Genomic DNA, 16,831 nt, shown 5'->3' on the forward strand with positions numbered 1-16,831 from the left:
AATTATTCCAATAGTTTAAGGTTCTTTCACAAAAGAACCTCATGCCAAAATATAGAAGAGTGTCAGACTTGAGTGGTGACACTTTGCCGTCAGAAGAGCTATTAGCTGCTACAGACACTCAGAAGGTGGTCAAAATTGTTTCTTTCCCCCCTTTATTTAATGAGTCTGATCTTTAGACTAGCTCTTAAAATATTGCAATAATTTTATATGCTTTATATCGCAATTTAAGGGGAAATTTTATTGCATTCTGCTGCATGTAAGAATTTTTGAGAAACATTTGTTTAAATACCTTTAGTTCCTAAAAATAATAATTAATGATAATAATACAGCCTCTGGTGGGTTTATGTTAGTAAAACAAACATATTATTTTGCAAGGTATAATTAAACCATTAAAAATAGAAATATAACAGGAGTTATAGACAGGAGTGATGACGATCAACATAAAGTGGTCTAAATGTGTCAATGCTAATCCTGATACATTGCAGAGGGGAGATTATTCCAATCCATATAATAAGTGTCATTGCAAAGAATTCTTATTAGATGACATTTCCACAAGCCATACATGAACAACAGGAAAACTAGAATAGTGGAGACTAGTGTCTCAAAGGTGCCTTTTCAAAAGGAAACTAGACTTTATTTTTCCTTGGATACATTTCCTCAAGGAAAGGATAATGCAGTCCTTTTAGCAGTTCCAAGAAGGTTCCACCTCTATTTGTACTACTCAGGTGACCCTGAGGATGTAACTAAATCTCCAAGTGGCCTCAATGACTCTCAGAAAAAGTGGTAATGACCAGATGACTGTTAGGAATATAAATCCTTCTATTCTCTACCATCCAACCAGAATTGAAGAAGTTTCTTGGATGAGAAGCGAAATGTCTTCAAGGAAAAACAAAGCCAAGTTTCCTTTTGAAAAAGCACCTTTAGGACAACCATGACCTGGATCACTGAGCAACTCCATAGACTGAAGACTAGGATAATAGAGGACATCTTTAAGTTAACTTAGTCCTGAGCTGTTGAGTGGCCCAGCAGCAGACAGGCAGATTTTTCAGCACAAATATAATAGCTGTACCATCAAACCAATAGCTGCTGCATATGAACTAGTTATACTCTTTGAAATAGACCAAACGTCAGTTTCTCATAAACTCCATTTTTTTTTATTTTGCCAATGTACGAATGTGTAAATGACAGGAGCTCTGCAACAGAAAAAGGACTGCAACAAGGACTCAGGAAGAAAGAGAAGAAAAACCATGATCAGTAACACATAAAATAGTCTCTTAACTATTGAAAAACTTCTTCAATCAGGAGTTACTCTGATTTTCCAGTAGCTTTAATCTCAACCGTTTTCTGTTTACTCAAGTGAGTGAATATTCATCTCACCTCATACTCCTCTTTAAATCCATAGCCCTGTCCCCGTTTCATCTGAGTGATGTGTTGCAACAAGTCGGCCACTCGGATTGCTGGCTGGAACTGTCCCCTGGGATAGGACATTTCCACTGGGTCACAGCTTCGATAGGGATGGGTCTGGATTGTCAGGGTCGGTTGAGTCATCTCCCCATGGCTATTGTCTGTTTTAAAGATAGGGAGGCAAAACAAACTTTCACCTAGCTGTTATTTGCGCATTTCTTTTCTTTCCCACAGGAATTAATTTCTCCCCAGAGGTGAAATAAAGGACTGTAAAACCATCTATGCCCAATGCCACCAGATAATGCTGAAGCAAAAAAAAAAAAAAAAAAAAAACAACCCACATACACACACACAGAAGCAACAAAGTCATGAAATGGTTCTGTCAACAGCAGGAAGAATATCACTTTTTGAAGCACTTTCATGCACTCAGAAGTGGTTTTTTCATGCGATCTAGACACATTAAATAGTCCCCCACCCTGTTCTGTTCTACCTGCTGCTTTCTGAGCTGAAGGGAAGGAATATAACACAGAGAAGTAATATCGACTTTCCCCAGTTATTTTTTCCATCTTTATTTTTTTTGCCAGCAGAAACAAGAGGGTGCCAGTGCTATTTTACAGCCTGTAGGTGAACTGATGTATGAATAAAGAGCTTTGATAGATTGCCAGTTTATGCTTTGTCTAACTGAAGATACACCTCAGTAAAAGAGATACAGATTTACATACATCTTTTTTCATATATTATGATGAGAAAATAATAAAGCAATATATCTCATAAGAGTAGGGACTTTGTGATTTACTGTTTATTCCATTTGTTAATACTAACTCTTCAGGGACCCTGCTCTCCTGTTAGTTCTGAATTCTGGAATTACTTTAAGGATCTTTTCCAACTTGGACGCTTAAAGCATGGCCTGGCAATATTTATTTTTCTACTTTGCTCCTTCTTCAAGCATTCTTGAGCATTCTCAAGTTGAGTAAATCTGTTTGGTTTATTTATTCATTATCATGGAAGGAAATCACATGAGTAGCAATGAATGGGAATTGTGGCAATCAATACAGAACAGGGCTTGGCAATGGGAACAGTAAATTTCATACTAGGATATTTTTGTCCTGACTCAAGAGTGGTGTGAACAGCACTTGGGGAAAGAGGGGGACTGCAAAGTAGAATGTGACTATTTTAAGGATCAGTACTAAGGCAGGGTTAATTATTAAGTATTTCAATAAGATAACTAATATATGCAAAATCTCTTTTTCCTATTTTCTCAGATCAACTAGCTAAATGGAAATGCTAGGGAATCCAACATCAGCTGTTTCTTTAATTTGTACATGGATTCAAATCTCATTTTTTCTTCTTAAATTGAATCAGTTTGGGTGAGGTCTCACTGGTCCTTTACACATTATAAAAAGTAGAGTAACACTTGTGTCTTTTTATGTTTTAGAGCAGTAAAAGAAGATGAAACTGTTTTTTGGAAGAGGAGCAGGAGTGTAATTCTTCACTGAAAATCTCTAGTCAATCTTATATCTGATATATATTTATGTATGTGAGTATATATGTGTGTGTGTGTGTATTTGTATATGTTTTATTCTTAAAGCTATACAATACAATTTTAATCTTCCTTTCTAACATTTCTACTCACATTTTTATATGTCCTGAATTAGTAAAGGATGATAGGATGGAGAGAATAAAAGAAAAAAGAAAAGAAAAGACAGTAAGACCTGAGAGTTAAACTATATGTGTTATGGAATAAATAGGTAGAATAATTGTGATGTTTCCTCTCTTTCTCTTTTATTGTTCTATAGCTATCATGGAAGGGAAAGATAGGTCAATTGCCATTTATGCTCCTGAATATATTTTTCCCAGCCATTATAATCTAAATTAAGCTGGATAATTAAAGGACAGAAAACTTCCTCTGAAAAGAAAGTTATGGCCTCAAATATAAAAGGTGCAGCACTACAGTTTTCAGAATTTAATCAGCAATGCAAATATGTGTGTGTGTGTAGTAATGAATATATATATTCATGTATGTATATAGTAATGAATATATATAGTAATGAATATATATAGTAATGAATATATATAGTAATGAATATATATATATATATATATATATATATATATATATATATATATATATATATATATATATATATATATATATATATTCATATATGTACATCCATTGCTATTGGTAACAAAGGAGTAGGAAACTAAGCACTTATTTATTCAATTAACAAGTCTAACATCATTGCTAATGATAATGACTCTGAACAGAGGGGATTTTCAAGGCTTATTAGTTTTCCAGGCTGGATTTACTTTCTCAATTCATCTTTCTTTATCCTATTTCCCATTAACTCATTTTAATAGAGAAGGAGATATCTTTATAACTATACCATACCCACTGGACTTACTATCCTTAATTTTCCACCATTGTGCTAAAATGCATCTGTTTTACAACTGGCTTCTCCATAGTCTGTACATTTTTATGAATTTCGTTTTAAAACATTGAAAGCTATCATTACAAGAGGGAACTATCAAAAATAATATGTAGATTTACTAAAGCATATTCAAAGCCACTGGATAAATCATTATTCAAAATTACTCAATTTAACACGTTCAAGGGCATTACTATTTCCCATGCCTAGATTAAATGTTCTTTTGGTCGCTGTCACTTTTTTCCAGTTTTATAGAGGGGGGGATTGCTAGGTGGTTCATTCTGAGAAATGAAGTCCACACATTTTAAAGTTTGGAAAACACTGCTTTACTTTTTATCATTGGCCAAACAGTTATTCTTGCAGCAGTATTTTAAGCAACATTAAAAAAAGAAAAAAGAAATAGATGATGCCAATCTGAATTAGCTATTAAAAATCTATTATAAATATCTATAAGAATATAAATATGACATCTTATATTCAACATAAATGGCAGTACACTGGCTTATGGATCTTACAGTGAATTACTGTTTCTGCTTAAACTGTTTTGTTAAATATAAAAAAAAATCATTTTCCAAATTTTTGCTGTTTTAACTTGTGCTACTATAAGTGATGTTGGAATGTTGTAAATAAGTACTATTTCCAAGTAACACAAAAACCTTTGTCCAAGCTACATTCAAACATTTTAAAATGTAATAAGGATACTAAATTATTTCCCAATGAATAGAGAAGAATATGTCTGGATCATTTGCAGAGAAAATCTGAATATGGATCTTTCATTCTCAGCCAAATTTTTTACACTGGTTCTAAATAATCACTTTCTGGTATTATAAGTGAAAGTGGATTCCCTGTTTTGTAAAGTAAACAGGAACAAAACATAGTAAAGCATATATAAACTTACACTGTGACTCTGGACAGTATATGAGCAAAATGAGCATTGGTTTTGCTATTAACAGCCTATCATCTGATCTTATATAAATTACAGACTCCAATCACCTTTACAGTTTTTAAAAAGGAACCCAAATTTTTAACTTTTCACAAGATAATATAAATCTGGTAAGATTAGAAGTGCAGAAGCATGACAACAGTAAGATTAAAGTATGTTCAGATAATTCAAGTTCTACCAAAAAAAAGTGTGTGTTGAATATAAACAGCAAGTTATATTTTGGAACTCTCCATTAATTGTTACAGCTCATTCTGATTTTAATATGATAAGCCTATCATATCCATTTATATTTTTATTCTGTTAGTCTTGGCAAGTGTGTAACATGAGAAGACATCCTTTCCACCAAATAAATTATTTTTGAAGTGATGTTTACAATGGATTTAATTATGCACACATCCAAACTCACTCTTCTGAAATAAAAGGTTGTCATTTATTTGACATTTCCTAAGCAAAGTTCCAGAATATCTCATATTACTTTTTGTGTTATCCTAGTTGTAAAGAAAACACTTATAAAATTGGCTTCCCAATTGTCTTTCTTTTCATTTAGCTATTAAATGATAAATTGTTTACTTCATGGTAAATAATTGGTCATAGTTCCTGATCGTGGTAATATGGTAATATAAAATAATTCCTCCCTTGCGAAGGGGATAGGGAAGATCAGCTATTACTGATTTAATATAATGCAGGGTTTTATTTGTTTCTTTTACCAAAAATATTGATAGCTAATTAATTAATTAAGCTCTCAAACTAGTGAGAACTTGCTTTTTGTGGCAGTTGATGAATAAAAGGGGCAATCTAATATTAAATAAGTATATAAAGGAAACAAAGTAGAATTTCATTTTTTGCTCAATCCCATATGAACAATTCGTTTCTGAGAAAATACCATCCTTCTGTTTATGTTTCCTGGCTCCCATTCTGCTATGGGTTATTTGCTCACCTTTAGACTGAAAGTGTAATATAGTTTATTTGTCACCACTCTTTTTATGTCTCTGGCATCTGGACATGAACACAATTGTCAAAATCAACAAGAAAGTAACATGATTCTATGAGCTAATTTTATGTTGCCAATTTAATTTTGTAACATCCTTCACAAACTCATTTCATTCTGCATTTGGCTTCCTGCTATATCTTCATTTTCAGGTTTTATCATTTAGTTTGTCAGTTTCTGAGCTGTGTTTGTGTATTATGGTATTCTCCAGGTAGAATGTTCTTTTTATTTAAAATAGGCAATTTATTTTATTATTCTTCATGATTTTCTTTCTAGACCTTATATCAAATGGACTATGGAATAGTTAATATCCTATCCCATCCATCCCATCCCATTGCTTTGTGTTTGTGTGTTGTGATTTGCGTTATCTGCTTAGGAGGAATTTAGATCACAGGAAGAACAGAAAGGTTAAGGAAGGATGATGGATAGAGAGCACAGAGTGGCAGAAGCAGAATTTCTTACTTTGAATATAAATCCTTCTTTAATATGTATATAGCATATTTAATCAAATTCAGAATTAAAGCTTGAATCATTCTGAATTGAATCCTGTAATTGAATCTGTTTCTCGTGTATCCATTATTAAGTGTGCTTGTGTGGTGCCTGAGAAGGGATAAAATGTGTTTGTCTTTATGGCTTCTCCCAAGTCAGCTTAGGTCCACTTTCGAAGTCCCACTTCAAGATTCAAATCCACATAAATCAGGAATATTATAGCAAAGAGCATAGAATTACTCAATTATCCTGAGGCTGTGGAATAGTCTTCCCTTTGAGGTGTATAATAAATTAGAAGAGCTACAAAATATGACTTGTTCACTAGAATTGGCCTTCTTTCAGATTTTCAGATTTTTTTTGCATATCTTTGCCACTGAATATAATCAAAGCTATATGTGAGTCCTGTGGATTTATAGAAGGTAGTCTGATTATGAAAAAAGTGTAATAATAAAACTCTGGTAATATTTAGCAGGGAAGTTATTCAAAATGATTTCCTCCTCCCCCCCCAAAAAAGAAGTCAAGTGCTAATTTACATATACTGTAAATATTGCTTTAATACATATATTGTTGGAAACAAGTCCCCCCTGAAAAATCAATAATGAAAATAGAATTTTAGAAAATATCCTGACTATCTATGCCTTGGAGGTCTTCTTCAATGCCTAGCAATGGAGAAAACCACTGTCCAACAGCAGCATCTTACGCACTGATCTCTTGTGATAGATTATTCTTGTCTTGATTGTTCTACCGGTACTTATACAGGTCAAGGGTAGGTTGCTGCCGGCATTACTGCCAGTTCGATGTGCGGAAAAATACTCTGTGCATGTGCGTATTTGCAAATATATAGATCTGTGCATGCGCAGAACCAAAAATCAAGATAGCACCCCTGTAGGAGAACTGGTTCAGATGCCTGGCAGGCCTGGGTCACTGCTGGTAACAGTGACCCAGGCTGCCAAACCACTACCGTTTCGGCTTAACTGATCCAAACCGGTAGCAACCCACCACTGATGCAGGTGCCAGAAAGGAGTGCTAAATTTATAATGCTTCTTGACAGCACAGCTTTCAATGTTCAATCAAAAATCCATGTTCCCTCCATCTTAACATAATGTCTTTCCATGGATTAAAATAGACCGTTTCAGAAGCCTTTTTTCTGTCCTTTCCTTTCAAAGCCAAACTGTCTTCTTCCCAACTGGATATATCTTAACAAGCAATCTGAGGTTCCTAAGGAACTTTCATAGCTTAACTTGGTATTCTAACATTCTGACAATCATCTTTTTCTTTTACTATTCTCTCAGCTGTGAGTATGGTGTATCCACAATGTCCTATGGCTTAGTTCTGTCACACTTTCTTTAGTCCTGCATGACAGCTCATCAGTAGGGTGTCAGCAGAGAAATGCCTACATGCTGAATATGTCATTAGTGCATCATTGCTCAAAGGATGTCAGTCTATGTGCACCTGTTCTGTAAGAAGCTTGCAGAATGTCTTCTGAATTAGACACAGTAGAAATTTAAGGATTTTCTCTCTCTCTGCAGTTCTCTTTTTGGAGCCAATACTAGTATCCATTTGTCCTATAATACACCTGATAAATCATAGTCCCTTCATGGAATACTATATAGCAAACTTAAATTCAATACATTCCAGATACTTATATGATTTTTCTTGCCATAAATGTATGACTGCCTAAAGATATGTTAGCTATACTTGTAGATAAAATAGCTGTAGAAACATTTGTAACATCCCCTCTTATTTTTCAGTAGTTATGCTTTGCTTTTAACCTGATAATTTTTCATCTAGACAGTGATTTTTTTTTAAAAAAAAATCAGAATGGATGAAAATATTGCTTTGAAAATACTGAGTTCTATGAATTGTAATTAGAACCTTGAATTTATCTTCATTGTTATCGAGGACAATTATCTTCATTGTTATCGAGGACTATAACAAAAATGAGGAAGGTTATATCTATCTATGAAAAGCTATTTCCCTCTGATGTTCTCTTTTAATATATTTTTATTAAAATTTTAATTAGTTTAATAGTAAAAACTAATGCAAACTAAATAGAAAGGGAAGAGAATGGAAAGAATAAAAAGTGTAGAAAAAGGAAAAAGAAAGAAAAAGAAATATATAAAGAAGTGATTTCCTACGTTCATCACAACAAACATGCACAAATTTTATAAACCTTCATAGTATAAAGTTAAACATGTATCTCTTCATCTTATGTCTCATCCCCTATTTATAAACACATCCATAAAACATCCATAGAATCGTTCAATTCTGGTGTCAGCAAAACGTTCCTAAAGGGTTGCCATAATACTTTTTAAGTCTTTTTGTAACCTCAGTCAATTAAACCAAGTTATATTTCTTCCTTTTACTTCTAACAGACTCACTTTTTAATTCAATAAAATATTGATGTATGTTTTTCTTTCATTAAAATCTTTTAGATAGAATCTATCCATAGAAGCAGACATAACAGTGACAGTGTTGATATTGTAGTTACTAACTTCTGGTTGCATTCTTCAAAGCCGTCCTTTAATATTTCCAGTGTTATATTTTTTAACCCTCTGTAAGTCCCATAAAGAAGAGGAGGGAAATGCATCATTGCATTTCCTTAGTAGCTATGACTCTCAATGCACAAATGCTACCTAATACTGTTCATTATTTTTCATACCTGAATCAAGGACTGACTCAACAGAAAGCAGCATTATGTGAAAGTGTGTGTGATTTAGGGGGGATTTTACACTAGCTCTTGGTTTCATAGTTTTGCATTTTACAGTGCATATTTCTGTTCATCTGCTCAACATGGTTTTAAAGAGTATTGTTTAATAACTGAATCATGTGTTATCCCAAAGAATGAGATTTCAGAAACTAAAACTGAGTAACGGATGTAGCATAAACAATTAAATGGTACTGTTTTCTGTGCTTTTCATTAGCTGTCCATTTCTGACAATAATAGTAGAGAAGAAATGTATCCGTGGATGGACTCCTCAGCTTTTCAATTCAATAACGTTTTATTCCCAGTTTTGATGTAAACAGCAACAGCTTATTTGGCAATGTTGGCTTTTTCCATACAGCACCTAGTTTGAAACTGCTGTTACTCTTTTCACTATATGCACAACTATTCATGGTTGTTGAAGGAGTCATAAGATCATTACACTTTCAAGGTGGAGACTATAGACCATATTTACAAAGTGGATCCAGTTCAGAATACTCAAGTTAAACTTAAATAAATTTCACACATTTCTTATATGGTGATAGTGAAGGGTTTGTAGTAGGCAGTGCGATCAATCAGAATAGAGCTGGAAGGGACTTTAGAGGTCTTCTAGTCCAACCCCCTGTTCAAGCAGGAGATCCTATACCATTTCAGACAGGTGGCTATCCAGTCTTTTCTATGCAAAATATAATAATGCAAACTAGAAGTTTGTGCTTCTAGTTTCAAAATATAGAAATGCACTGCAGTGGCTTTTGACAAAAAAGTCAAAAAAGAATGTTCCAGGGACAACTTTAAAAAGATGTGGGGATATCAGGTATTTTTGTTTATTTATATTCCACCATTATTATTTCTATAAATAAATCAAGGGGTAAGCATACCTAATATTCCTCTCTTTTCCTATTTTCCCTGCAACAATCCTGTGAAGCAAGTTGGATTGAGGGAGAGAATAATTAGCCCAAAGTCATCCAACCAGTTTTCATGTCCAAGGTGGGACTAAAACTCTCAGCCTCATAGCCGGTACCTCAACCACCAGACTAAACTGGCTGACATTGAAGGTTGTCTGTATCTGCTTTGAATTAGGATTACAAAAGTCAGAAAGGTCTCTAACTGCTTCCAAGAGTTAGAGCAGAAGGACAGAAATAATATTAAGGTTTTTTTTCCTTAATCCTTAAGTTCATACCTTTAACTTTTTGCTTGTTTGCTTCAGTGACATGCAAGTCAATTAATTACCAAAATCTTCCTGAGCATGAATATGAGCATATGTGAAAATATGAAACTTACTGAATCCATTAACATCTTGACAGCCTGAAGTGAAAGTGTCTTCATTGTGAGCAGCACTTTTTGTAGCAGTCTTGTCTGAAGCAGCAACAGGCCCCATTTCTCGTTGACTGCTGCTTTGAGTCTCTTTCTGTTTCTTGGCTAGTTTCCTTCAAAGTGTTTTGAAGAGGGAAGAAATCAGAATCAGTTTCTTTCATAAATTAAAAGAAATTGAAATAAAATCAAGTCAACTATATAAAATATATCTATTATCTGATTTGACACAACATGCAGGGTTGTCCCAAAAGTGCTTTTTTAGAGGCAACTGGGATTTCTGATTTTTTTTTAAGACGATTCACTTCTCATCCAAGAGAAGCTCTGAGATGAAGAAGCTTCTCGGATGAGAAACAAAACATCTTCAAAGAAAGCCCAGAAAGTCCAATTGTCTCTTGAAAAAGCATGGTTGGGACAACCATGACCTGGATGACTGAGAATCTCCATAGACAACATGCAGGGTTGTTGCAAATATGAGGATGCATTTTGATACATCTCCATTTGCAAGAGTTAACAATGGAGAGTGGGTATGAAAGTAGCAATGGAGTATCATGGAAATTAAGAGCATTCAAAATTTGGGTCAAGGAAAAAAGAGCACAACCAAATGGAACAGCAATTGGATCATATCAAGCAATTATATAAACCTAATCATGGAAGCTCCTTTGATAATTTTATCCCCTCAGAAATGCTGCCAACCTCTATTCCAACTGGAAAAGCAATCTGTCTGCTGAGTAAAATATTTTTGTGTGAGACCTTGATCCTCTAATCTTTTGCCAGTCTCCAAGAAAAAACATGGTAATAATGAGGAATTGGTATGAGACAAACAGCTGTATTTTTATTTTCCATAGATAAATGACAAAGTTTACCCTGACTAACTTTTGAATTTAAGTACATTTACATTTATGTTAAACATTATATACAATTAAAACAATCTAAAGGCCTGCCTTTTGTCTATTGTTTAGTCACTTATAGTCCAATGCTACCTATAAAATGCCTATAATCAAGTTATGCTTTTTTTTACATGTGTGTAATTTCTAACCACTTAGAAGCCTGTTTCTACAATTGTTTCCGATATACTGGAAGATAAAACAAATTAAGGGTCTCCTTAATTTAAGACAAAAGTCAGTTTTGTAGTAAGTTTCTACAAGGATATGCCATTAAAATTTGTACTAACATCTTGCTGTTGGCTCAAAAAGAATCAAGTCTTCCAAGTGAACAATAAGAAAAGCTGCTATTTGTGACTCTGCTATTTGTGACTCTAAAACATAAACACTTGCAAAATGTTGCTCTTAAAGCATCTCATATATTGTAAGATCTAGAAACTAACTTTGAAGCAGAACTAGGACAATTACAGGTAATATCGTAGAGAACTCTTGTCTTCTAATGCTACTATCTCCTTTTCTATCCCAAAGGATGATTTTGGACTGGATTCTGTGCATTTTACTTGTTGGGTTAAGAAAACTGTAGAACATTACTTTCCCAAACTTTTTAATATCATGAGAAAATACGGAAACCCAACAGGAGAAAGCAATATATATTGAAGACTTCAAGGAAGTTTGCTAGATTGGAACATAACTCTGAGCCTCCAGGTTGCAAGAGTGGGGCGTGAAGAAGCAACCCTTGGGTGTAACTTTCAGATCCTTTACAAAAATTGCAGGCAAGTTGTAAATTTTAATGAGACAGAGTGGGAAATATATTAAGTACATGGGACGTAAAGAGTAGTTGCATTTAATTAGTTTGATATAATGTTAATTAATAAATCCAGGTGTATTTCATCTCCAGATCACTGTGGCCAGTGTTGACGATTTAAAAGATAAGTACAGTGTTAATCCACAAAGTGTGGCATGCCTGACTTAAAGGAAAAAATATATCTGGGAATTGACAGGAGAGCTGAATAGGGTCAGAGAGTTATCATCTCCTTTCCCTTGATTATTATCTGAGTCCTTTTTATGCAAGTCTGAGGAGAGAAGAAAATTACTCATTCCTCATAACTGTTAAGTATCAACTGTTTGCTTGTACAAGTTCATTCCAAAGATCAAATGATCAGAGAAGGATCACCTTAAGATTGCTTTCTTTCAATCATATTAAACTTTGAGAAAGATAAGTCATGCCAACATATTCTTATTTGCATAGAGCTTTCTTCTTAACACAGATGAAGAGAAGAAATGTTGGTGATGGTAACACTTGGTACACAATTAAGTAACTGAACAGGCATATGCACTTAAGAGGATTTTTTTCTCTATAACCACAAATAATATTTAATATATAAACTCTATGCTTTCTGTGATGCTTGGGACATTCACATGAGTGTACAAGTACATTTAATACTAGCTTTTGAAGTTAGAAACAAATGGCTTTTAAAATATTTTTTTACCCTACTTGGGGGCCAAGAAACTCAGTGGATAATTTATCCAGAACAAGATGGTCTTCTATAATTTCTCAAGGTTATCATTCTCTGGAATGACACTAAAACTGATAGTGGAAAAAACTCATGGTATATTTTCTTTCTTAAAAATTTCAGTTGGAATTTCATTGTGGAAAGCTGGGAATGTTTCAGAGCATTCCCTGTAACAAGATGTTACAGAATTATAATCATACATCCCTTTGTTATGTTAGGACTAAATAAGTTAAAGAGAACCTTACTCTTCTCCTGAGAATGTTCCTGAAATTCATTGTTGGAATAATAATACAGAAGTAAATTCTATGTCATCAAGTTAAATGAGAATGAGTAGAAAAAAAATCCAGAATTTCTCTACCTACCTCAATTTTTACCCTAACCCTAACCCTTACCCATATCCTTAAACTGATATTAAACAGGTATAGTAATAACACGCTGTCCCTATAAAGAGGCCATATTTTATTTATACCCCCAATAGTAGTTCATCTGGTTTGGGCATGAGCTAACCACAAATGGTAGCAAAAGAAAAAGTGTTTTTTTCCCCCCATTCCTACCAGTGAAACAGCCCCAATTTGGGAAAATTATGAAGGGGAACAATATTTAAAACTGGCTGGATATAGAATATCATGAGCTGAGATGACACAGTGGTTAGAATGCAGCACTGTAGGCTACTTCTGCTGACTGACTGCTGCCAGCAATTTGGCAGTTTGAATCTCACCAAACTCAAGGTTGACTCAAACTTCCATCCTTCCGAGGTGGGTAAAATGAGGACACAGATTTTTGGGGGCAATATGCTGACTTTGTAAATCACTTAGAGAAGGCTGCAAAGCACTATGAAGTGGTATATAAGTCTAAGTGCTATTGCTATCACAACATTGCATGAACTTTGTTGATAAGAAAATAAAAAAGAGGGAAAAAGTGTGTAACTCTAGCTGTTATAGTCATTCTTTGTGCACTATTTTATCATGTTTCCCTAAAAATAAGACAGGATCTTATTTTCTTTTGATCCCTGAAATAAGCATTTGGTCTTATTTTGGGGGAGGTCTTATTATTTTTGAGGTGCAGGAGGCGGCAAACGTGTTACCTCCTGGCTGCTGCTGTGTTGCAATATTTTCAGGGATGGCTTATTTGGAGGGGCGCTTATTGTAGCACATGCGCTCAAAACCCCTATTGAGCTTATTATCTGGGGAGGTTTTATTTTTGGGAAAACGGAGTATTCAGTAATAAAATCTGAATAAAATATGTTACCACTTTTCCTCTGTCTGGGAGATTGATTTGTTCATAAGAACAAAAAAAGGTAATCAACGCCTTCATATTTAAGTGAAAATTAAATTGATCCTTACATAGGAAACCCATCTTTTCTAAAATCAGCTATGGTTATTTAATACTGCAGATATTTAGAGATAAAAATGCCAGGCGAAGATTGTGAGTTCATACTATAACTGACTTTGGTTCTGTATGAAAACTGTCTCCCTCATGCAGGAAAGTTACTAATGAAAGTTTCATGCAATGAGAACAGCAGTAATTATTTCACTGGGGCAATTTTCATTGCTCCTATGAATTCCTCTGGCATTTCCTCTAGCTTGAAGGGCTCTTCTGTACACTAAATGTGTCAGAGGAGACTGTGGAGTGATGAAAAATGAAACAGTGATGCAATTTTGCTTTCTCTTTTAAGAAGCAGGGTCTGCAGGGTCAGGAAGCTGCTTGGTAAGGATGCTTTGCATTAAGCACTGACAAAGTGAAGCATCGGTGCCAATAACATTGAGATGGGAGATACAATTTCAACCTATAATTTCATCCACCAACCCACTCTCTATTTCCCTTTGCACTTCCTAATATTGTACCACCAAAGAAACTTCTGCCATCTTGAATTTTTCTTGCATGTCAAAATTGCTTATTTCACAATTGATAACAATTATAGTTTGGATTTTGCAAAATAAAGATAAACATGGCATCATATTGTAAATTAAAGGAAGGTTGACACTGGCGTTTGGATAAGGTATTACTAGAAATCTAATAGTGGTACAATTGGGCAAAGGGGAGTGGGACTGATGATGACATTCATTCTTTGAAGCAGGTATGCAATTTAAAGATTTGCAATGCTCTTTCAGATGTTACTTTGAAAAAAGAATTATATATTGCATAACTAATATTAGAATTTTTATTTTTTTAATATCAGGATGATGCAGATAATGCACAAAATGCCTAATGAACGAATGAACAACTGATATGCCCCTTATATCGTAATACTATTCATGATGTAAGGACAAAGGAAAATTAACTTATGGAACATTAAACTGTCATATTTTATGCATTTGTATAGAGATTTGTAAGATTTAAAAATGAATAAGCAAATGACAGAACATCAGCTCTACTTCAGAAACAAGAAAAAAATAATTCAGAATTCCCAAGGATAAATTTTGAGAGAAATTCCAAAGGAACTTTGGAACACAAGCACCTTGCTAGCATAGGATTAATAAATCTTATACATACTCATTACATCTTAACACAATATTTACCAAGTTCAAAATGAGTGGGCCTGAGTACAAACCATATGATATAGCATTTCTGCTTTGGAATTTGTTCTAATATGGGAAGTGGTTCTTAAAAAACAAATATGTGTATATTTTTATGGCTTCATTACTCTGCAATGATGAATGAAAGGCACAACATGATCTATTTCATGACAATGTAGATGGGCTGCAATTAATCTTTCACCATATAGGTACTAGTAAATGGGTTTCACACTCTGCTGGGGAGGTATCATTAATATTGACACAGGAATGAACTCATGTGCAGAAGCATGTCTTCTGTGAAAAGATATGAGGCTGTATACACACATTACATTTCCCCATGATTAACTTACCTACAGCTTTTGGAAATAACCCAATTTTCTGGGTTTACTGTAGTGTAAACTAAACATTGCACAATAAATTATACCTAGGGGAACCTATGGGACTAATTCATCTGGCAAGTACTACTTTTGCACTGGGTGATAAAAAGATGGCATTTTCCACTTTATGCAGTTCAAAGTAAACACAAAGCATTAAGATAGAAATATGATAAATATTATTAGTAGGGGGCCAAAAGTTCATGTGCATAATGCTAAGTCCCCCAAAGGGCTGTTTTATTTTATACAATTCAAAATAAATAATAATATTATAAAGAAAAAATATAATATATAACAAATAATAGGTTCAGCAGTATATTGTAGGAACTAGCTAGGTAATTGCCCAACTTATGCAGAAATAGTATTCTAAATTGTTAATAGAATGCAGCTATGTAAACAATTATTAGATTTCCTTTGATTTCTCAGTCAAAATGTAATCTGAAATGATGAGGCTCTCATAATGAACATTTTAAGTTACTGAGGTTAGCCAATATTGATATACTATTAAGGGGTATAAATAACAATGAATATTGCTTATTAAAATAAATTTAAATGGTACATTGAGGTAAATGCCTATACACTCTAATAATTCTCTTTCTTTAAAGGATTTATTTATTTATAATTCATTTTATATGGCCACCCATCTATGCAGTTCAACTCTGGATGGTGAACAAAATGAAAATATAGCAATCCATTAAACTGAAAAAAGAAACGAACAGAATTCTCCACCACTCCCCCTCATTAAAACCTCAATTCCCATGCAGCGACACCAGAATTCCAGTAACTAAAATTCTCACCCTGAACCATAGAAGAAGAGCCAGTTCTTCAATCTTCTGAAAGGCCAATAAAACTGGGGTTCTCCATATCTTTTGGGGGAGATTATTGTATAGGTGTCATGAGAGAAAAAGCATGCTTCCTAGGACTCAACAGGTGACACTGTGTCCTAGAACTCAGAAAAAATCCATCCTTCATATCTGATGGTAGATGTGGAAACCATCAGAGGTACTTAATTCTGTAAGTAACTTTAATTCCATATTGGCCCTTATAGATGATATCCTACACCCTAATAGCACTTGGAAGCCATTTCATTTATATACTAGTAATTATATATGGCTGTATCCTGGTGTGCCCAAAAAGCACATGTACACTGCATTCTGGACAAAATGAAGTTCCCAAATGTTTGTCAAGGACAACCCTCTATACAGAATGTTGCAATAGGGGAGGAAGGCATGAGTAACCATGAACTAAGAATAGATCTAAGTTGATCTAAGAATA

General features: G+C 34.0%; 1 protein-coding gene across 4 annotated transcripts in view; it reads right to left on the bottom strand.

Annotated features, from left to right (window-relative positions):
- The window catches only part of PTPRT (protein tyrosine phosphatase receptor type T), a 631,119-nt gene that overhangs the window by 62,361 nt on the left and 551,927 nt on the right, over positions 1-16,831 (bottom strand). For all 4 annotated transcript variants that reach the window (XM_087720360.1, XM_087720361.1, XM_014067162.2 and 1 more), the window contains 2 exons: positions 10,239-10,384; positions 1,378-1,565 (listed from right to left, as the gene is read on the bottom strand). In XM_087720360.1, coding sequence (XP_087576486.1) covers positions 1,378-1,565; positions 10,239-10,384 — 334 coding nt within the window. The remainder of the gene's footprint in view (positions 1-1,377; positions 1,566-10,238; positions 10,385-16,831) is intronic.

Source organism: Thamnophis sirtalis, unplaced genomic scaffold, assembly GCF_051295495.1.
Source record: "Thamnophis sirtalis isolate CommonGarterSnake01/CBP01778 unplaced genomic scaffold, rThaSir2_p1.2 scaffold_7, whole genome shotgun sequence".
Lineage (NCBI taxonomy): Eukaryota > Metazoa > Chordata > Lepidosauria > Squamata > Natricidae > Thamnophis > Thamnophis sirtalis.